This window comes from Castor canadensis, chromosome 6 (genome assembly GCF_047511655.1).
Source record: "Castor canadensis chromosome 6, mCasCan1.hap1v2, whole genome shotgun sequence".
Taxonomy (NCBI): domain Eukaryota; kingdom Metazoa; phylum Chordata; class Mammalia; order Rodentia; family Castoridae; genus Castor; species Castor canadensis.
This window is the reverse complement of record NC_133391.1, coordinates 98,146,369-98,170,040: the sequence shown is the minus strand read 5'-3', so window position 1 is coordinate 98,170,040 and position 23,672 is coordinate 98,146,369. Positions and strand designations below refer to the sequence as shown.

General features: G+C 40.1%; 1 protein-coding gene across 4 annotated transcripts in view; it reads right to left on the bottom strand.

Annotated features, from left to right (window-relative positions):
* The window catches only part of Mctp1 (multiple C2 and transmembrane domain containing 1), a 569,946-nt gene extending 548,445 nt beyond the window's left edge, over window positions 1-21,501 (bottom strand). For all 4 annotated transcript variants that reach the window (XM_074077064.1, XM_074077065.1, XM_074077066.1 and 1 more), the window contains exon 1: window positions 20,767-21,501. In XM_074077064.1, coding sequence (XP_073933165.1) covers window positions 20,767-21,486 — 720 coding nt within the window. In that variant the 5' untranslated portion in view covers window positions 21,487-21,501. The remainder of the gene's footprint in view (window positions 1-20,766) is intronic.
* Window positions 21,502-23,672: the final 2,171 nt, after the last annotated feature.

The following is a 23,672-nucleotide window of genomic DNA, read 5'->3' as shown; positions in this document are numbered from 1 at the left end:
AAAACCTTACTTTAATCCATAATAAAGGAATTTCCTCAATTCACAGAAATCTTACATGTGATAGCTAAAGACCATTTCCTGCTCTTTGCAGTGAGGAAGTATATGAATAGTGTTAGGTGTTTTTATATTAATTTTCTGCACACTTAAATTTCCAAGCCATGATGTGATTTCATAGCTGAAAATGATTCTCCCCACATTAGTGCTTGGTGATATTTCTTTTTTAAAAAAGCTTATATTAAAACTTAAATCTTTTCTATAATAAATGACTTTTTGTTGTACTTGCAATCTCTATTTAACTTCACTGTCCTCTGGTGCCACCTAACGCTCGGCTTCCCTGTCACATCTGTATTTCTTTATCCTCCATTGGTGGAGGATAGTCCTGGGTATAACCATACCAGTAAAACCTCCTCATCAACTAGACACTGACCCCGAAGGACGCAGTTTTGTTGGGGCTGTTTCCTGAAGTGAAGGGCAGGTAGTTTCTGTGGTCAAGGGCAATGTCACCTTCATCTGGGCCCCAGCAGTCAGGGAATGAGAGGAGAGTGCCCCGAGACAAGAGGCTATGTGTAGAACATGAAGTTTCCACTATGGTCAGTCCTCGCCAAGTCTTTGCCTTCTCATTTGCCTTCACAAGTTCATCTTAAATGAAGGGAATCTAGTTCTTGAAAATAATCTACAATCCAATCTTCTAGGAGCACATAGCTTATTTCAGGTGTCAAATGGTTAAAGAAAGTAGAGAACTCTTATTACAGCTCCAACTGCCTCCAAAAGGGTGGACATTCCGTAAATAACTTTAAAAGAATCATTATTTTTTAGCATTACATCTATTTTAGAAGGTGAAAGGAAATGTGACACAAACAAAAAAAAGAATAAATAATACTAAAAAAACCTACAATTGGATAAAGACTCCTAATTCAATCCTCAGCACTAAAACCTGAAGGTGGACTGTGTGGATGGCTGTGTACATGAAAAGGTCAGGAATCAAATGAGAATATCTATATTTGAGAAGCTCATTGTCTCTGCCTATTTAACCTTGAAAAATAAAGTCCCTGTAAATGTACTTGTCACAATGGGGGGAATTCTCAGAAGGACAAAAAGAAGCTTAACTCAAAAACCTTTATACACAAAGATTATGGATATTCTTTTAATGAGATTAAATAGTAAAAGTGTTTGGTAAACATAAAAAATTAAATATGAAGGTAATATATGTCATACTATATCATCTATTCCTATTTATACCTAGTAGTGTAAAAATTTTAAACTTTTCTTCAATTAAGAGAAAAATCATATTATTTAATTTGATTTCACATAAGGTATTTGCCATATCCAAAGAATATATGAAGCAAAAGAAGTAACTACAAGTGACTCTCTTTTAGGCCTTCCACTTAAAGATGTGACATAAATTCTGCAAGTCTAGGAAAACTAAACCTTATGAGAATATTATCTATGAAGTACAGGCAGTCCTTGGTTTCCTGAACTGGTGAGTTTGCAGAAGCTCATCAGAAAGCTATCTGTTTAGTGGCTTCATCTTCCCAGAGAAGCAATGTCACATATAAGAGCTACTAGGGGCACAATGTAGAAAGAGTCTATCCGAGAGAGAAGATGCCCACAGCCAACTCTGAGAGAATGAAGGAAAAAAACGTGGTGGTTGAGCGACAGGGAAAAATGCAGGGAGGAAGGGAGGGAGGGAGGGAAGAAGGGGAAGGGAGGGACAGAGAGAGACAAAGACAGAGACTTGATGACATTGTGGGGGCCATGGATACAGCTATCCTGGGTCTTTTCAGGTGTGAGCCAGAAAGCTCTCCTTCAAGGATCCCATTATTTGCAAGATAAAAACCTGAATAAGACATTCCTGATGCCTGAGTTCCATTCCATCCATCTCATAAGACATCTGCATTCATACTCATTTCTCCTCAAATACCCCCATTATCATGTTGGGAAGTATCGTATGTCTCCTTAGCTCCTAAGCCTGTCTGTACTGACAGGGCCTGTGCTGCCAACCCTAACAGAAGGCCAGACTGTTTCTGGCACACCAAGCATCCATTCTCCAGCAGGTGTTCATATTCCACCCCACTCTACCCAGTTCCTTTCTCCTAGGCTCCCGAAGCAGAGAATCAGGCTTCCAGCAAGGCGCTTGGGGATAGACCTGTGCTTAGTTTGCATGTCAAGGCCCAGAGCACACAAACACAGACCATAGCCACTGAATCACCCACTTCTCAGGTTTGAGAACTGTCTTCTAACTTTAACAAAGCTCCACAGTCTGTGAGTATCTATATTTCTTAGCACATTTATTTCTAAGATGACTACAAAATTGTTGAATGGAAACAGAGAAAGCTAAGAGGACAAAGGTCTACTCACTACTACTAGTGCCAACCAGACCAACTGAACAATTGACTAAAAAACTTCAACAAATGGTAATTAAGCCTCTGTCTTTATCTCCTGAGAAAGGATGTCTATGGTGTGATGTGGTGATGCTTATTCTTTAGACATGAAAGATAAACATATATATCATATACACCATCTCCTCAAAGAGGAAAAAATCTCTAGAGGACAGGAGCTGTGTCTCTAGAATCTAGAACTGATTTTAGATTTCCTGTGTGTATAGCTGATAAACAGTAGATGTTGACCACAGAGGTCAACTCTCACTAGTGAGAGCTTCTACTAGATATCACATCCTCTGACAATGGAATCTTGCTTCTCAGTGGTTCAGACCCAAGGAACAGTCTATATATAAAAATACATAGGAAAGAAACAGAAATCACCTTCTAGAAAACAGCTTCAGGGGATATACCCAAAAGAATGAGACACAGGTTACTCCAGAGGTACCTGCACACCCATGTTTATTGCAGCACTATTCACAATAGCCAAGTTATGGAAACAGCCAAGATGCCCCACTACTGACGAATGGATTAAGAAAATGTGGTATTTATACACAATGGAATTTTATGCAGCCATGAAGAAGAATGAAATGTTATCATTCACAGGTAAATGGATGGAATTGGAGAACATCATTCTGAGTGAGGTTAGCCTGGCCCAAAAGACCCAAAATCGTATGTTCTCCCTCATATTCGGACATTAGATCAAGGGCAAACACAACAAGGGGATTGGACTTTGATCACACGATAAAGCGAGAGCACACAAGGAAGGTATGAGGATAGATAAGACACCCAAAAAACTAGATAGCATTTGTTGCCCTCAACACAGAGAAACTAAAGCAGATACTTTAAAGCAACTGAGGCCAATAGGAGAAGGGGACCAGGAACTAGAGAAAAGGTTAGCTCGAGAAGAACTAACTTAGAAGGTAACACACATGTACAGGAAATCAATGCATGTCAACTCCCTGTATAGCTATCCTTATCTCAACTAGCAAAACCCCTTGATCCTTGCTATTACTGTTTATACTCTCTCTTCAACAAAATTAGAGATAAGGGAAGAATAGTTTCTGCCTGGTAGCAGGGGGGTGGGGGGTAAGGGAGGGAGTAAGGGGGTAAGGGAGGGGGCAGAGGAAAGGGGGGAAAAATGACCCAAACAATGTATGCACATATGAATAAAAATTTTTTAAAAATTAAAAATAAAGAGAAAAAAAAACAGCTCCATAGTAACAAGACATTCAAATTGAGATCAAATTAGAGTCCCACTTGTATCCTACAGTCTGACTTGTATCCTAGTCTTTCCAATAAATGCCACAGGCCATGGCTACCTGCTTATTTCTAGACCCATTCGCATTTCTTCTTTGGAGGCCAATCTATAGATTTTTTCCTTTTAAGAATCAATCCATGTACTCTGCAAGGTCCTAGGATAAATAAATAAATAAATAAACAAGGTCATAGAAGAAAATTTAGACTTGGGTTTTGATTTTTGCAAGCTAATGAGGCAATCTTATTTTCCTGAAAATTATTACCGAGTCTTCCTTTTATCACAAGGGTACTAACAGGGGTCTGGACTCCATGGGTTGGTAGTCATGATCTTCCTTCCTTGAAGGATGATGCACAATTTTGGTACATTTGTGTTTTGTTAGGGGAAAAATGGCACAACATTTGTTGCTTTCTGAATAGGATCTAGGAATCCAAACAAAATTAAAATTACTGTCAAATCCCTTTACTGTTTGAAGAGTATGGTATTCACTTGATTATGACTATGGAAACAGCCAACATGTCCTACAACTGATGAATGGATTAAGAAAATGTGGTATTTATATACAATGAAATTTTGTTCAGACAGAAAAAGGAACAAAATGTTGTCCATAGGTAAATGGATACAACTGAAGAACATCATCTTAAGTGAAGTTAGCCAGGTTCAGAAAGACAAAGGTTACATGTTTTCTCTCATATGTGGAAAATATACCCAATACAAATACAAGCATTATCATATATACATATAAGCATATACAGAATATGCTTCCTAAAGTGGGACTCTTATAGGAGACTAAGGGAGAGGGAAAGAATGATAGAGAATGAATAATGGAATATACCACATCTGTGTAAGAACAAGACACAACAAAACCCATTGAATACTGTTGAACAATACAGGGTGGGGGAAAAGGGTGAGGAAGAATAGTAGAAGGGGTTAGACTGACTTAAGCACAATACATTTATAGGTAAAAAGAAAAAAGGCAAAAATCCCACTGAACAACAAACAGACACCTCAACAATGAAGGACAGGAATGTAAATCAGGTTATGCTAAGGGGAGAGCTCTACTAGCAGGAAGAGGAGGGTAAATGAAGAAAGTAAAGAGGATGGATATGGATGATGTGATTTCTATACAAGTGAGAATACAGAACATTGAAAACTGTTGAAGTCACCATAAAAAGGGGACTGGGGTGGAGGGAAGAACAATGGAGGGGATGAATCAATTCAAGGCATAATACATATATATAAGAAAATGTCACAATGAAACCCCTGGTATAACTATCATAAACTCACAAAATTGTCTCTTTTTTAAAAAAAAGGACAAGAAGATAAAACAGGTCCTTTCCAGGAGTGCAGAGAGGGAATAAGGAAAGGGTGAAGGAAGGTGAGCGTGGTGGAAGTATCTTGTACTCATGTATGAAAATAAAACAACAAAATTGTTTTAAAGGAGGGGTAAAGGAAATTGAAGGGGGGGCAAATCTAATTAAGATGTATTTTAAGCACTTATGTAAATGTCACAATGTCTCCCCTGTACAACAATAATATGCTAATAATTTTTTAAACTCCTTTACTATTTGAAGAGTATTGTGTTTACATGGTTATGACTCCAGTAAAATGTTACATAAAGAACCAAAACAAACAAACCAAAGGTCGCATCACAGTTTTCCATTATAGGAGATAAAGAACATGTAAGTGCAAACTTGCTGGGCATGGCTTTTGAGGTTGAGAATTTCAACTACATGCTATTTCCTACTCCAGGTGGAAGGACGCTTGGGTGCGTAAGTAGCCCATGTTGCCGGATGTTGGTCATCATTGTAGTTGACTGCACAGATTGGCAGATCTGACTTGGGCATAGCTGGTAAAATTTCTGGCATTTACACTTGCTCAAATCCATACCCTGAGTTTTCACAGAGTGGCAGGTAGGCTGGCTTATGTTACCACTTAAGGTTTGATTGTTTAGCAGACTGGTCTCCATGAGCAATTTTATGTTTCCTTTTAGTCCTCCTATAATGCAGCATAATAAATGTAATGTTGAGTTTTTATACACTTTAAGCTTTCTTTCTTGACTTTAGAGCATTGCTGTATAGCTATTTGAAAGATGTGAATATTGGCCATACGTAAAAATATGAAATAAATTTTATATCTGAAATGGGAAAATGGAAAACTTAAATCTTTTTCTCCATGCTTTAGATTTACTTAACAAGCACACTCTTCCCAATCACTCCACAATTATGCTAATAAACAACAGAGATTTTTTTCTTCTTTAGGAAATGCCTTCTCAAAATTCTTCATTCTTTCCCCTACCTTAGCTTCAGGAGAAAGGTTGGAAGTTCACAAAAAATATGTTTTCACATCTGTAACATCTGGATCACTGAGCTTTATCTAATTTCCATTTCCACCTAGACTCTGAAATGTGCCACCTGTGAGAATCTCTCCCCTGAGCACTGATAATGGGACATTAGATTGCATTTCCCTGTCTTCGTTTACGTTCTAATAGTCTCAATAAAAAAGCAAAAGGAAGAATAAAATAGTATGTTTTCCCATGTGTAGAGATATTTTCATCTATTAGCCATTTCTATAGAAGTACTCTAACTGAGAAAGGATAGCCCAGCCTTCTTCCATATTTCTTTACAAAACAGCTCTGGGAGGACAATGTAGTTCCACACAGAGCAGACCAAAAAAAAAAAAAAAAGAAAAGACTATTTTCAATACAAAGTCATGAACTTTGAAGGTGGCTCTCTTCTCTGTGACTGAGCATCTGGGCTCTCAATACTGCTTGAGTACTTGTAAAATTCCAGTATCTCCCCATGACCCACAGGTCCTATATAATCTGTTCCTGCCAACAATCACAGACTCATCCCTCAACACACACCCATCCCTCTTACTAAAGAGAGTGCTTAAAGAGTATTCTTTCTCTAACATGGTGCTGTGAATTCCTCTGCCTAGAGCTATCTGCCATATCTCTTACTTCCTCTTCTCCCCCCAAATCTGGCCATTCCTATGCATGGTCTACATTTCTTCCTAAATGTCTCTTCTTCAGGAAAAATTTCCTTGCCCCTCTTCTTCTTTCAACATTAACTTGGGACCTCTTACAATTCCTCTAGTTCTCTGCATCCTCTGAACCATTTATCTCAATTTTAATTGGCAATGATTTGTGTGTTACTTTAAAATGTAATGGAAGTTTATTCTACTAGATCATAAGCTATGAGAGCAGAAATTGCCAGATCTACCACAGGGTTGATATTTCATAAATATATGAGGAAAGGAGAGAGAAAAGCAGAGAGAATAATTGCTAAAATCATTGATACCAGATTGGAAGGAGATCTTCTAGCTATACATATACATCTGGGAGTGTTTCATTAAATTGAGCATTTTAACTGAATCTTTTTCCATTTCTAAGACATCTAGAAAATGGCTACATGACAATACTCATGAGCAGAATTACCAGTTCTTCAATGTGTGGAAACCCTTGTATAGCAGTAGACTCAGAGTTTTAAAGCCAGCCGTTTAAATACAAAACCCCAGCTTTGCTGCTTACCAACTGTATGACCTTGGGAAACTTCCACAGACCTCCTGAGCCTCTATTGATTTATCTATAAAATGAGGCTAAGAATTCCTGCTCCTTTAGAGTGGTCACAGAGATTAAATGAAATAATGTCTATGAAGTAGACGAGAGGTAATCCTGGTTCTTCTACTAACAAAAGACTAAGACTTGAATGCTATATTATTACCAAGAATTATTAGAAGCTCTGCCAAATTCAGAAGACATTATCTTATTTCCTACCTTCTCACTGGTAAAGGAATACACCCCAAAAGCCATCTTTAAAAAGTAACTAGATGCTCGTCTCCAGAGATGCTAACTCATACACTGATTACAGAATGTACGGCTTCACTTTTCAAATGAGTTTAGCAGACTGATTTGAAGTCATGATACCAATATTAAAGTCACAAGAATGATCTGCAAAATATTCACTTATGATATCTCTGAAGTGAGCTTACAAATAAACAAACCCACCCACTCCCACCCGCTAGTTACTTTCTCCAACTAATAATGGCATCTTCCACTAGTTGTCTCCAAAGCAATGCTGAGACTCAGACCCATTAGCAAGACTGGTGTTAAGGAAGAACCAGGCTCAACACTGAGCCGCAGGTTTGGGGGTTTGGGCACCAGTCACCAGCCTTGCCATGGTGCCCTGATGTGGCCTCACTGATGCTAGAGCTTGTGAGCCTCTTGGCGATGATAACCTTGGTAGAGATCAGAAGTCTATAAATACTCCAGCTCTGCCACTCCCTATGGACAGAACGAGGGCCGCGGAAAGGTTACTTAGCCCCTCTAAGAATTTCCATTGTCTAAACACAACTAACACTGCCTTTCCCAAAACTGCTGTGAGGTTTAAATGAGATGTGCATAACTTTAATGATTACTTGAGATATTTCATAAGAAATGCCTAGCAGACACGTCTGTTTCATTTCTTTTCCCTCATACTGTATCATTTTGGGGCCTTGAAAGCATTAATGAGAGAAATGAGCCTACAGAAGACAGAAAATGAGTGACCATAGGTATCTTATAATTTACAACATGTTTCTAATAATAATACCAATGACAAAAACAATGAGGATGAGCTAGCAGGGTACTTGGTGAGGAAGAATTTTTTAAAGTACAGTTGTCATTTAAAAGCTGGTAGCTACACATCTTTTTCTAGCAAGCAAAGAGCGTCTTGTGCAGCTTACCACCAGTAAGTAGTAAGTAATGGAGCCGGGATTAAATCTGACTCCAAAATCTTCTAATCTTTACGCTAAATGTATTTGAATTAAATTTACTTGGCCTACGATCATTTTTTAAAATAGAAAGCTGGGAAGAAAATGGCAGGGGCAAAGAATGGCTTTAATATCACTACAAAGATTGGCAGGAAGACAAGGCTTTGAAACTCCAATCCAAATTTGAGATTACATTTCCTAAATTTGGTAATTCAGGCACAAGGTGCTTCAGACACCCCTACTTTGTAGTGTACTGGGGCACAGATGCTGATGACAGAGATCTGGATCCAAATCTTATTGATGTGTTCCTTTGCAAGTCAGCTAATCTTCTAAAATCAGTTTCCTCATGTGGGAAATGCAAAAGACAATCAACCTAAGTGTTACAGTAAATAAATGAGTAAATGTATATAAAGCACTTGTAGTAGTACTCAATACATAGTAAGTGTGTGTGTGTGTTTAGCTATTATTATTAGATATAAAGTGTCATTTTAAAATGGTACCAGGTAAGAGGCCACATGCTGCTTGACCTCAGGCTGAAGGTGAGATGGCACAACTGAGCAGAAAGCCCAGGTGTGGGTGGGCTGGGAGGAACTCAATCAGCATTACAGACCTCACTTCACAGGGCTTTAGAGGACAGAAAGTGCATTGTGATTTAATAGCAATTAGTTCAAAGGCAGGATAGTAAAAAACAAAGCTCACCAAAATAGACACCACTGCATAGAAGTTCATACACAAGTAGGCAAAACTAGACAGTGCAAAAATTTCTAGCAACAAACAGTATTTGAATTTCACGTTAGATTCATACTCCTTAAAAGGAAATAGAGTTTAAAATATGAAACATGAATTTGTAAATATAACACTTAGGATATAATCTGGAGACAATTAAGAGGATGAATAAAGGAGCAAAATAATATAAGAAATATATTTCAAGTGGAACCATTGAGAGACGTTAACATGGCAACATTAACAGAAAATAGAACATTCTCTAAGCAGCCACCAGAAGCGAAGGCTTGGCTGTCCCAAATCATTTGAATCTCATTCAGTGATTTGCCAGCCCTTATTTTGATATATGTGAAGATGAGCTTCTGTAATTATGACGATATATCCTTATAATCCTAAAGAAATTACCTCTCCTCTAATTAGAAAAGATGAACTATATCAATAAACAGACTCTGCAAATACCTCCCCATTTTTTATCCATAAGGATTATTTGATCAGGGTAAAGCCAGGCCAGGCTTGAAAATTCTGTTGAGAGATATTCGTTACTTGACATATGAGTTTGAAAGGGTTAGAGAATAACTCAATGAACTCTCTTCTAAGGTGCTGTAAGTATGATGCATTTGGAGAAAGATCATGCTGCTGAAGAAAAGGTATTCCCTATGCATCAGTTTAAATTCAAAATAGTATTATTCATTTCCTTTGCTGGACACACCCCATAGTAAACCACAAGTGCTGGTCTTCTACTTTTCTCTTTGTCTGAACCAGTTATGCACATTTACTCAAACTAGATAAACTTAAACCAGTTGTATAGATTATACGGTCATTGAAATTTAGTACTTTCAGGTAGAAGAGGATGATTAAATATAAAAGGGAAAGAATATTGGAATTCTGGTTTTCTTGGGCTTTAGTGGAAAATGCAATGTATGGGAGAGTAGGTATATACATAAACCATGTCTGGTGAAGGCATGCTTTGTGTGTGTGTACCTATGTGTGTGCATGTACACATGTATATGTAAACTATATGCCAAAGCAACACAAAATGCCACAAACACCACAGGAACCATGATTTATACTTCACCATAAAAAAAAACTACAATAAATAAAGCATCACTTCACTGCCCTTTATTTATTTTCCCTGCTCATTCTCCAAGCAAAAAAAAAAGAAGTGAAGTAGCTGAAAGGCAAGCCAGCAAGAGCACACTAAATAATATACCACCTGCCTAGTCCTGTGACAGACATAAATAAACCAAGATTTGTCATCCAGAATACACAAAGATCCTGTGATGGCAACTTCCATATAGTTCTTCCTCATTTCTGGCAAATGCTTAGGAGGAAAAAAGTTGAAGCCACAGCAAGTAAAAAATGTCAGATAGACAGGAAAAGGTATAAGAATGCCTTACAAACCTCCATCTTGCTCTGCCCAGAGGCAAAGGTCATGGGGAAACTGTCAACTGTCAGTCCCCTTCCATCTCTGCTTGCTCCCCTATGTCTTATTCACTTATTTCCACAGAGAAAGTAAGGAAAACAGAAAAGCACCAACCTGAGTAAAGAGTAAGTGAATGCTGCCTCATAGGCCAAAGGTGACAAATTGGCTATGGGGAATGATCCAAATGGTCAAACTTCTTTTTTCTTGAAAACTGTTGAGTTGAACTGGCATGCATGCAAAGCTGGACATAGCCAGGCAAAGTTATAATCATGGCTAGACTCCTGCACTGCCCCTTACCTCTGACTTTCTTCAATTAATGAATGTATAAAGAAAATGTGAGCTGTACACATATACACCATGGAATATTAATTTATCATAAATAAGAAGAAAAGTCTGTCATTTGGATGAGCCTGTAGGATATTACATTAAGTAAACAACCCAGGCACAGGAGGCAAGTGCTACATGATATTAGTTATGGAAGCTAAAAAAGTTGATCTCATAGAAGTTGAGAGTAAAACAATGGTTCCCAAAGACCTGGAACAATAAAGGAGAAGTGGGGATAGAGAGAAGTCATTTAACAGGTGCAAAATTACAATTAGATATAAGGAATAAGTTCTAGTGCTCTCTAACAAACAGGATGACTGACTATAGTTAACATGAATTTCTTATGTATTTCAAAATTTTTGGAAGAGAGTACTTCAAATGTTCCCAATACAGAAATGACCAATGCTAATTATCCTGATTTAGTCATTACACATTGTGTCAAATTATAACACTGAAGCTCATAAATCTATACAACTATATCTATTAAAATTTAACAATAAGAAAAAATTGTTATGATGAAAGTGAAACAAATGAAAGTAGAAAGAAACAAAGAAGGGATAAAGGGATAAAGAAGCAGCCCGTGTCTGCTCTCAGCCAGAGACAGCACGGCCCCTGCTGATTCAGGGACTTTCATCCCTCAAGGACGCATGAGGCTTGGCAACAGCTCTGTGGTGACACAGAACTTGTCTCCAAAATCTATTCCAATCCAAAAAGATATTTTGGAAAACAGTCAGACTTCTAATTTGGTGTGGTGAAAATACTCAAAGGCAGCTATAAAAAATGCTGAATTCTTCTTTTATCAAAAGCTACTCTATATTTCAATAAAAGAACAAGAGTAAAATATGGCTTAAGGGTCCACATAGAATATTATTTCTATTTTGAGAGAGTATCTGTTGGCAATTTTCAGAAATTGGCCATGTGCTTCGCATAGATCAACCTTGTATCCGAGAGAGAATGCATATTTTAACACACTTCAAGCCTTGGTTAAGAATGAAAATTTTGAACAGAGCCCTATATTCCAGACTCTTAATTGAGATTATTTCTCCAAATACTTTAGCCATTCTGGCATCAAGTGTCAGAATCAAGCATCTTAAGAGTTCAGGTGATTAGGGGATATGTAGGAAGCTCTCTTGTTTTACCTGATCTTTTTAAAACAAACATGTTTATCCTGTCTTCATCGATACTTACCACATATCGTACCTAACATTGTAGAGAGGAGGATTATTTTATTCTGAAGAGTCCAATATAACTATCAAGAATAGCAGCCAGAAAGCCAGATGTAGAAACACATGCCTGTAATCCCAATACTTAGGAGACTGAGGCAGGAGGATCTGGAATTTAAGAATAGCTTGAGAGTGAGTTCTAGTAAGAACATAGTGAGTTCTAGGCCTCTAGGCCAGTCCAGGCAACATAGAAAGACTCTGTCTCAACAAAACAAAGTAAGCAAGCAAGCAAACTAAAAGAATAGAACTTCTCACTATAAATAAGTAACAATTTAGCACTCAGGAGTCTGGCACCCTCAACCATTCTGCATAAATGCAAACTCAAAACTCACTCCCACCAAAATAAAAGACTTTCCCATAAAAGCATTTCTAAAGAGAACCAGGAAAAATCAAAGGCATAAGTGAAGGAAAAACATACTGCAGTTAACTCTTTCCACTCTCCATTCTCCTGAAAGTCCAGACAAAATCCGTTCTCTACATTTCCATCTTTCCATCACCAATATCAAGCCACTGTCCACTCCAGGCTCCCGCAGAGACGTTGTGGCTTCCATATGGTCTTCTGTCCCACTGCAGCTTCTCTCTTAAGGCTTATCTAGACCTCATCATCCCCTGCTCAGCAACCTCCAGGGCTCCCTCGTGTGCTCTAGAACATACTGGACAGGACAGCCCCACATCTGGCCATGTTTCACTTTCACCTTTCTCTTCCTGTACTGCTCTTCTCACACCTTAGGCTTTGTGCCCATTACTAACTCCCTAGTTCTTACATAAACAGGGACTTCTTATTTTCCTCCATGCCTATAGCAATATTCTTTCCTGTTTCCAAATCCTAGTCACACTTTAAAACAAGGCAGAGGCCATCAAGTAGAACGTCCTCAGATTGCGGCCACCAAACCTATAGACCTCCCTCCATTCCCACTGCCTGCTTCCATTTGCAGTGACAGAGGGAAGTTCTCCTGGTTTAAGATTCAGGGAGGTCACCTCCTGCTGGTCTGTAGGACTAACACCAACCCATGTCCACAGGGACCTTACCCCATCAGTTATATCCCCTTTTTCTTTGTCTTCAGCCTCTGCCTCTTCATGGGTTCCATCTCATAAACCCCTGAATAATGATCTCCATTTTAAAAAACCTTCATGTCTCCCTTCCAACATTGTGTTTGTTCTCCTACTATCACTTTCTTTTAGCCCCTGTAGAGAAGCAAGTTTCTTAGCCACTCCCCCTGTTCCCACATCTCCTTTTTCTACAGTGCCTTTCTGACTTTCACCCCACTTCTCCAGAGAATTCCTAGTAAACTCAGTCCATTATTTGTAAGCCGTTTTGACACCTGCTAATGGCCCAGCTAACATATCTCTAGCCCTTGGTGTAAGGAAGAGTAGAAGGGAGAAGACAGGCATGAGCTCTCTGAGTCAGTTCAAACTAATAGATAAATTCAGCTCAGACATATGTTTTACTTGGTTTGTGATGTTTTTAAAAATATATTAATTATTTGTCTAAAATTCAAGAATCTGGGAACCTTCCATAAAAACCTAAGTTTGGGGCTTCTATTGTTCTATTAAAAAAATATAGATGCTCTGTTTACACTGCTTCTTTCTCAAGTGGCAATGATCAGCCAGAGCTGAGAAACACCTACTCCTTCAAGGAAGTGTGGGCTCCCTGGTTCACCATGGCCCCACCAAACCCTTTTCACTCATGGCCCTTACTTTGGAGTTTGGTGTTTAAAATCCCTGCTCTGAATCAGTACTGACCAATAGAAATATAAATGTGGGTCACATATGTAATTTAACATTTTCTAGTCACTCTATTTTTGAAAATTAAAAAGGACAGCAGAATAATAACTTTAATATTATATTTAGTTTAACCTAATATATCCAAAAACATTGCTGCAACATGCAACCAATATAAAAGTTTAATAATGATATATTTTATACTCCTTTCTTTACACTGTTTACAAAATTCATTGTGTGCATCATTTTATATTTATAGCACATCTCAGTTCTAACTGGCCACATTTCCAGAACTCAATAGCCAAATGAGGCTATTGGCTGCTTTGTGAGATGGCATACTACTCTGGATGCTTGGTGGTTAGTTACAAAAATAAAGTTTTTCAAACAGAGAGAAAGTGGAGGGAGGGTAGAACAATATTAAGGAGAAAGAATAAAGCAGGAAGAAAATTTAACTGCAGTTCAGTCTAATGCAATGCAGCTGACCAGCAATGCAGACTTTCTAGAGAGAAATTTTGGCATTTTATTGTGAGGCTCAGCTGTGAAAAACAACTAGCCAACTGTCTGATCTTTGCTTCATCTACTCATCACTGAAGAGGCAGCAGAATGGACCAGGATTCGTGGTCTGAACTGGGATTTTAATCTGAGTTGCGACTGAGAGGAGAGGGAACTTAAGAAACATCTCTCAAATGATGGGTATGGGATACAGAGACAAGTGTTAAATTCAAAGAGCAGGATGAGGAGATGGGTTGCAGGGGGAGGCGCAGTAAAGAAGGCAGGAAGGTATCTTGAGCTAAGGTCCAAGAAGAATTCAAGATTCAGAGCTTAACTGAGTAAGACTATGCAAGGAGGCATCAGGAATCCAGATTTGCAGGTGCAGTATCAGAGACTTGGGTACGAAAATCAGATTCCCAAATCAGAGACCAGCTCCAAAAAATACATCAAGGAGTCAGAGGTCTCAAATAGGACTATCTCCTCCATCCTCCAAGTGAGCACAAATGGTGGCCATTTATTAGGTGTCATGTCTTCCCTCCAAGCCTGAGGACAAGAACCAGTCTAGGCTGAGAAAAGCAGAGCCACCTGCTAGGGAAGGACAATGTCAAATATATCTTCCAGGCTGAAAAGGACTTGGAACCAAGAAGGCAAGAGCTCCATTTCACAACCATAAAGCAATTCTGAAGCTTTTCCAGAGACATTATCTCTGAACAGCTCCAGGTAGTCCATTCATCCCTTCATTCAGCAACCATTTATCAAGTTGTCTTCTCTGGACTGTTTTACAGCACTGATTCAAGAGGCTTGCCAAATTCTACTCTAACACGGCCAGTAAGGCAAGTGCTTAAGCTCAGCCTTAAGCAAAATATGTTCGTATTGCTGCTATTAAAGGGGACTTTCTAAATAAAACTAATGGATAAAGAGATTTAATAATCTTAAAATGTCCAGAAGTCTACTTGTCTATCATCTAATTTTCCATATTGGCCAGGGCCCATGAGAATGGTAAATAAGTCTAGTATAAAATATCTCAAAAGAGATTTCACAGGAAAAGTTGATCTGTGAAGAAGGCAGTTTGTGGGACTTTTAAATCTGATTATATTAAAAATAAAGTTTTGCATGTTACACTCAGACTAAAGTCAAATACAAATATTTGGAAACTTTATGGAAATTGTGGCCTGATACTCTGCTAGAAAAACAAGTTCCTATTGATAAGAAACTGACACATATTAGAAGAGAAAATATATTTGTATTAAATCTTGAATTGTTGAGGGAAAGATCACTTCCCACACCTGATTTTAAAAAGCAATGTGATTTAGAAGAAAAGGTTGATGGTGGCAAGGAAATTAAAATGGCACATAAAGTTAATGATGCAGAAGAATAGACAATATATTCAATGATACCAAAAAATCAAAAAACCACAAACACAGTAACGATTATTTGCCAACTAAACAAATGACATGAGAAAAGAGTTGTCACCTTTAATTCAATAACTAACTTTACAGAAATGTAAACATGCCATATATAGGTATTGTTTACTCTGATTATATGGAAATCAGCAAGCTTATACACTACAAGTTCAAGGATAAGATCTACTTATCTACATTAAACAACCCCCCCCCCAAAGTCTGTTCAAATAATGACCCTTGGTTTCAAGAAGTGGTTTCATTGAGATGCTTAGTTTGTCAGTAAGGCAAATGTGTAATTCCACAAAGTTTTTCAATAGTGAAAAAATAAAAGCCAAAACAGACTTTCTCATTTCACAAATATAATTTTTGCCTATCTAAAATAGACAAAACTGCTATGACATTATAAATAGATATGGATCACTGAAAAAATTAACATGGACCTAAATCTTCAGATATCATCAATGCTTACAAAGTTACTTAGACATACTATTTGCTCGTCATTAATTTAGGTTGACAAATGTTTTAATAATTATTAGGAGCAAAGAAACTACACTACATGTTTCCTCGGAACAGCAAAGACAAATTACTAGTCTTTAATTTGTGAAATCATCTACTTCCAAACAATGACAAAAAGAAAAAAGGGGAGGATGTTTGTTCTCTTTTTTATGACTCTATTAATTGTTTCCTTCCTCAAAGAACTTATTCTTTTCTTCCCATGACAATGCATACACACTTGCTAAAAGTTATACAAGATTTTTTTACTACCGTGAGAAGCTGTGATAGTAGCAGTACTACCTTGGTTAATCTTGGGCTACTCTTGCCACCACAGCAAGTAAAATAAATCACATCTTAAGCTAAGTGAAAAAAACTGGCACAGCTCCTGTGAACTGTTTTTTAACCATTCACTTACTTGTAACGGTGGGAGTCACAAAACTTGAGTATCCTGCTCAATAATATCCACAGCCACAATAGCAATAGCTAATACTTGACATGTTAAGCCAATATCTTACATCTGTAGCATGCTAACACTCTCGTTTGTACAAATCGGCCAGATACACAGTGTAGCAATTAAAGGTTAAAGGGGAACATTCCACTCCGAGGTAAACCTCTTACTGCTTGTTCTCTTTCTATGGAATAAATTGATGACCCCAGTCATCACATCTCACACTCCAGGTTACACTCCGCTTCAAGACACGCTAAGATCTCGTCTGCCCTCTCTTACAGTGAACTTAAAAGATGTCCTTTCTGAAGTAAGGCCAATCAATATCTGAGCTTACTTATTTTCAGAAAATTAAGTTAACTAAAATTTCTTTGGGGAACTTGACTTTAACATTATTAGACTTGCTAGTGATTTTAGACATTTAAACTAGGAATTATGTTTTTAAAATCTGTGCCCTCCCCAGGATCAGCCTTTGAAGTAATATTTAAAATGTCTGAAAAACTGGTAGCAAAAATTTACCCAAATAACACTTTGTAGCAGGTTTTTTTTTAAATATAGGTGTTCTTTAAAGTTCAAAGCAAGATTTACTTTACATATAGCCTTAATCATCAAAAATATTTTCCACTTTTTGTCCAATAACTATCTTAGTAATTTTACCCCAATGCATGGATATTCCTTTTGCTATGTTTCAAAACATTCCTACACTTATTTCTTCTCAAAAATATTTTTTCTCCTCTGTGAAAGCAATTTTGATAAAATTTACTTTAAAAAGAAAAAAAACAATAAAAGTTTAACATTCATAAACACTACATGCTTTTTAAGATACAAAAACCATAGCATTTTCATTCCTCACTCTTTTCCTCAGCATACTGACTTTCTGATTCCAGCAAAATATAATTTTAGTAACTCATCAAGACAGAATACATAAAATTGGCATATTTTTGATATGCACACAAATTGAAAAGGATCTTTCCTAACTCTGGCAGAAAATGAAATGCATCTGCTGTAACAATATGGCCCAACACGTGAACCACAAGTGGTGGGAAGAAAGGGGTTCTTTTTTCTTATTTTTCTTATTCTCAAAGCAGAACATTTTAAACAGTGTGCACACCCCAGCAGCAAGGCATGAGGAAGTCTGTAATGTGTTTCAAAGGTGTTTGGCTAAAGAAACCATCATAGCAAGAAGGTTGGCAGGGTCCCGGGAAGGAGCAGAGTTTGTTCCATCATTGGACATCTGTGACTTCCAAGACTCTTTCACCAGCAGTCCTAACTGATTTTTTGCTTTTGCTTACCATCTCTACCCAGTGTCAGAACATGGGCACATATGTTGTTGAGGCCTAATGCTGGGTTGGGGGGTGGAGAACTGGAAGAGTGTTGGGGAACATGATCGATGCTAGGATCAAGCAGAAAAATTCAAGAACTGGCAATGAGTTCACTTTTTCCTATGAATTTTCTTTCTTTCTTTGAAATAAAACTCCTGTAGAAAGGCAATCTAAAGATGTAGTAAATGTTTTTATCATTTTCTTTTACGGGTACCCCTTTGTGCTGGTAACCCATAAATAGAATAAGCCTGCATGTGCTAGGAGTATCTCCCCATCCCAGGTATCTTAGAGATGAGGTGCTGGGAGGGCAAGGAAAGCCCCTATAGAGATGCAGGAAGCTTGGACAGGCAGAGTGCCCCAAAGCTGAGCCTGCTGCTGCACCATTTAGTAAGTCCTCTTGCAGGTCCAGGTTTTCAAAAACAAGGCACCATGAGTAGCAGAGGCTGGGGACCAACACTGGTGCTTCTTCCTGGGTCTATGCCTCGCTTCAGCCAAGCCCCTCAAGGCTTTTATTCTTTCTGCCTCTGGCCCACCTTTCACCTCTTGATTTTCACCTGTACTTTAACTTATAAAAATTCCTCTTCTGTCTACGAAAGACTGGTGATTTATGAATGCTTTAATGAAAACTTTCTCTAGAATTCTGCATTGTTATTAACAGTATCATGGCAAATGTGATATGATACGCAACAATGTATCATAAATTAGAAATTAATATAGCTAATCCATTATAGAATTGGCTATATGGAGGGATGAAGGGAAAAACTTTAGAATGCATGCAAACTTGCAAGTTTCCAGAATTAATCAATCAGGACAAAGTCATCTTAAAAACGTTAAAGTTTTAAAAATTGTCAAGGGTAATTGTAATTATGGGAAGAATTCTGGAGACTGACACATACAAGCAGCTCTGTGTTACTTATTAACCAAGTAATCCTGGAAGCCTCATTTAACTTCTCTTAGGCATTGGTTTCCAAATCTACAAAATAACTGCAAGAGCTTCTATGGCACAGCAGTACAGTAAGGATTAAATTTAGTCAGGTGCAGGTGGTTCATGCCTGCAATCCTAGCTACTTAGGAGAAAGAGATCAGGAGGATTGCAGTTCAAAGCTAGCAGGGGCAAATAGTTCCTTGAGATCCTATCTGGAAAAACTCTTCAAAAAAAAAAAAATAGGACCAGTGGAATGGTTCAAGCCCCAGTACTGAAAAATAAAATCTTATAAGAGTGTAGAGTGTCCAGCATGTGGTGAAGGCACACACAACAATGTTAACTTAGATTCTTCTCCAAAATAAGTTTATATCTCTTGTATACAATGTACACATTTACATAATGTAGTAATATTTTTTAAATAAAAATTGATAGTTTCAGGAAATGTTTTGGTAAAAACATAAAGATGAATTTGGAACTCTATTTTTGTATTTAAAATATCTTAGTTCAGTGAACTGCAAAATGACTTAACATTCACAATCATATGATAACTTCCAAAATAATCCAATGATTATTTGTTACTCTAATATCCATCATAGAAAGTTATGAAAAACAAAATGTTGAAATAGTCCCCCCAACTCCAAAATTCACTTACATTAGGATTTCACACACACTCAAAACTTTTCACTTGACTTTTAAAATCAAAACCAGGTCTTATCCAACATTCAAGATGACAGGAAAGGTAAATTTATTTAGACATCTCTCTCCTTAATGTTGCTAGGACACTGTTTGCTTATTAGAAACAATCATGTTTATTAAGCAAACAAAATATACATTTTTATTTTCAGAAACCACACTAACAAAAAAACCAAATAAACTATAAAAGTATTCAACTAAAAACTCTTCTATTCCCATATCTAATCCTTTAACACATGTCTTAATTTAAGTTTTAATGCAAATATCATTCACCTAACACAATCAGAATCAAAATAATGAGAGAGTTTAAATAAACTAAGATGCATTGAGAGAAAAAAGTTATTTAGCTTTTCTCAGAGACCTAAAATTTATGGCATATTTTCTAACATTAATATGATTTGATAAACATTTATAAACACAGCACTCCCTTTTAAAAACGGAGGGAGTTTAAAGCAGTAGCTTGGTGGGACGCCTTGTGGATCCAACAAGTAAAACTTTCTATAAAAAATTTTTTATTCTTATCTGAGTAGAGGCAACACGATATGAAAGCAGCATAACCTCAAAGCAAGTGCTTCCGAGAACTATTTAAACTTAAACGGGGTCATAGGAACATAATAAGATGCTCACACAACGACCCTCAGCAGGAAGTTTTTAAAAGGGAATGCGAAGGAAACAAGCAGACATTTGCGACAATATTCCCTTATCGCATGACCTTACACACACCAGTTCCTCACTTTCATTTCTATTTCCTCCGGCTAGCCATTCCCTTCCAACCGGGTCCCTTCCACATCCCCTATGCAGTTGTGATTTCTTTCCCTAAGTCTTTGAAGTTGATTTTTCCTTTTGACAAGATGAAACTCAGCTGGGCGTGTTCCGGGGGACCTCGAAAAAGTGCCCACTCTACATCTAACTTTTCATTGGCTGTTCATTACGCTACTCTCACTGCTTCTGGAGACAGGTGTCATTCCTATCAAACGTCAAGTCAGGGTGCAAGCCAGAGCTCTTTATCGTTACTTAACAGGAGAGGTATGTTTTCTTCCCGAATTCCATCTATTTGGTCACTCGCGCGCACACACACACACACACACACACACACACACGCAAACCAGTTCCCATGGCAGCGATCGCCTGCAGCCAGAGGCGTGGCCCCGCGCACCTGGTCCCCGGGCCGCGCCACCTGGCACTCACCTGGCTGCTGCGGTGCTCTTCGCTTGTCTCGGGAGCCTGGGGTTCGGCGGGGCCCGGCGCTGGCGCTGCGGGAGGAGGTGGCTGTGGCGGCGACTCCAGCAGCTGCCCCAGGCATGCGGTGCCCGGGAGAGAAGAGCTCTTCTGGTGACACAAGTGCACCCCGGGACCCCGACGCCGTGCATCAGCATCTCGGGCGCGATCACCCCTGGGGGGTGGCTGGGGAGAGGAGGACAGGGAGGATGAGGCGGAGGACGACGAGGGAGCCGAGTCTGGAGAACGTCCGCCAGGAGGCGTCAGTCCGGGTGTCCCCGCGGCGGCCGCGGACCCCTTAGCCACAGGCAGCAAATGATCGCGGATCCGGCGGCGTAGCGTAGACCCCGGCTCTGCTCTGCCGGTGCCGCCAGGCTCCAGGGGCTCCGGCGACGAGCAGCACAGGTTGGGCTGAGAGGAGGAGAAGACTCGGTCCAACACTTGCTTCCGCTTCTTAAAGCCGCTCCACCTGCTGCCGGTGCTCCCCACGCCGGCCAGCGCGTCCCGCGAGCCCCTCGGGGGCGGCGGGGAGGGCGACGGGGTGGGTGCAGTGCGCCGCTCCGGAGCCCCCGTGCGCCCGCCGCCCTTGCTCTTGCCCAGCTGCAGGTTCTTCCAGAGCCGGGCCTGGAAGGAGGACGCCGACGCCGCCGCCGGCTCCGGCTCGCCCGCCGCGGCAGCCCGGGGCTCCATCCTCCACCTCCTCCTTCCTCCTCCTCCTCCTGCTTCTCCTCCGCCCTCTTCGGCTGCGCCTCCTCCTGGAGCCCGGCGGTGGCGGTGGTGGTGGTGGCGGTGGTGGTGGCGGTGGTGGCGGCGACGGGCACAGCAGCAGAGCCGGGAGTGCCCGGCGACTTCAGGCCAGCTCGGAGGAAAGATGCCGCCGCCACCACCGGGGCTCTCTGGCCGCGGGACTCCGGCGCCGCCTCTTCCCTCCTGCACCTGCCGGGCTGGGCTGACGCTGTCACGGAGTCCCCGCCGCTGCGCCTGCAAAGTTTCTAGCTCGGAACTCCGCGGCTCCAGTCCCCGGGACCCTCCTAGGCCGCGCCCTGGTTCCCTCTCTTCGCCGGCTCCGAGATCTGGAAGCTGCGCGCACTGGGGCGTGCGCGTCCAGCTGCGCCAGGACCGCACCCGCGCCCTCCGGGCAGCACCTGTCAGCGGCGCGGGCCGCAGCCTCCTAACTCCGCGCGCACGCGGCTCACACCAACCTGCGCGTCCAGCTGAGGACGTCGGGGACCAGCAGCCCTGGCTGAGCAACCCAGCACCATCCTCTAGCTCCTGGGTGGGAGGGTAGGCAAGAGCCGAGTGGAGCTGGGTAGGGCCCAGAGCCAGCTCGCTCCTGGGGATCAGGCCACTGTTGCCCACGCAGCTAGCTCTAGGCGGACTCTGAATGAGCCGGCGATCTCTGGGTCCCACAAAGTGAGTCGAAGTAGAGTCTATGAGCCCCGGAGGGCCCCATGGGCGCCGAGCGTCCACACCGATCCGTGAGCCCCACCGAATTCTAAGGCTGAACACAGCTACCTCAGCCTCTTTGCGTCCTGGACCCAGGACAAGTTTGATTTCTTCTGTCTTAACTTTATCCCCATCCACCCCTCTATGCTCTTTGTGTGCATGTGCAAGGGTAACTTCCCTTATGATCAGGGTCGCACTTTCCAGAACCTAACACTAAAGCCAGCCCTTAAAGTTACACGGATTTTACCATGGAGGAAGAGGAAAGGGAAGTGCGCTGCCTCTGACCCCATTCAGTATGCAGATAATGTTGCTCTTTCATTCAAGTGTATTTTTTCTCATTTGATTCGTTGCAAACCAAATCAAAAAGGCTTTTTAGTTCATTCAGACTTTGCTTCCCCCCAGTCTGCACATCTAGGGTCTTAGGATTCTACTAGGAGTCTTCTGACGGGCAGGCCACGCGGTGCCTCTTCCGTCCTCCACTGTACCCCTAAATGTAGAAATCATGAAAGAGCTTCCTAAGTATTAAGAAACTTAGAGTATTCCTAAACATATAGCGTTTGAAAACTTCGGGTGGGCCGTCTCTCTTCTGGCTAGCAATATGCCAAGGAGGTATTACCAACTTCTCTCAGCTTTTTGTTTTTCTTACCCTTACCCTTATAACAAATATTTATTGAGCATCTATGTGTCAGGCACTATTATTGTGAAGATGCAGTTGTGAACAAGACAGCTGGATTTTGCCCACATGGAACTTAATTGAGTTGGGTGGGGGAGAGTCAGATAATAAACAGAATTTCTAACAGTGAAAAATTCCAGGGAAACAATAAGAGAAGGCATTAAAACAGACAGGCTACCTACCATAGAGAAAGGTTTGTCAGGTAAAATGGAGGACACCCAATTCAAGTAGAATTTCAGATAAATAACAATTTTGAGTATATGTATGTCCCAAATATTGCATGGAACATACTAAAAGATTACTGTATTTAATGTTTATCCAAAATCCGGTTTTACTGGGTGTCTTATATTTGTTGGATCTGGCAACTCCATATGAAGGTTTTATGGGAATATTTTTAATTATGTATGCAAAAGAGACAAAGAAAACAAGGAGCTGGCCATTAAAATATCTGACTACAGTGTTCCATCCAGAAGGAACAACAGGTGCAAAGATCCTGAGGCAGCTTGACAAGGAGCTTGTGGTGGTGCAGATATAATGGAATGTAAGAAAGGTCCTTTTGTCATGTGTCCTCATTGTGGTAGTGGTTACACGAATCTTTACTGTAGATGGGATAAAACTACATAGAACTACATGTGTGCACACATACACACAAGCAAGTGCGCACAAAGTTGGTGAAATCTGAATAAGAATCAGTGAGTCACACTAATCCAGTGGCAATTTCCTGGTTTTGATATTGTCCTGTAGTTATGTGTGCTGG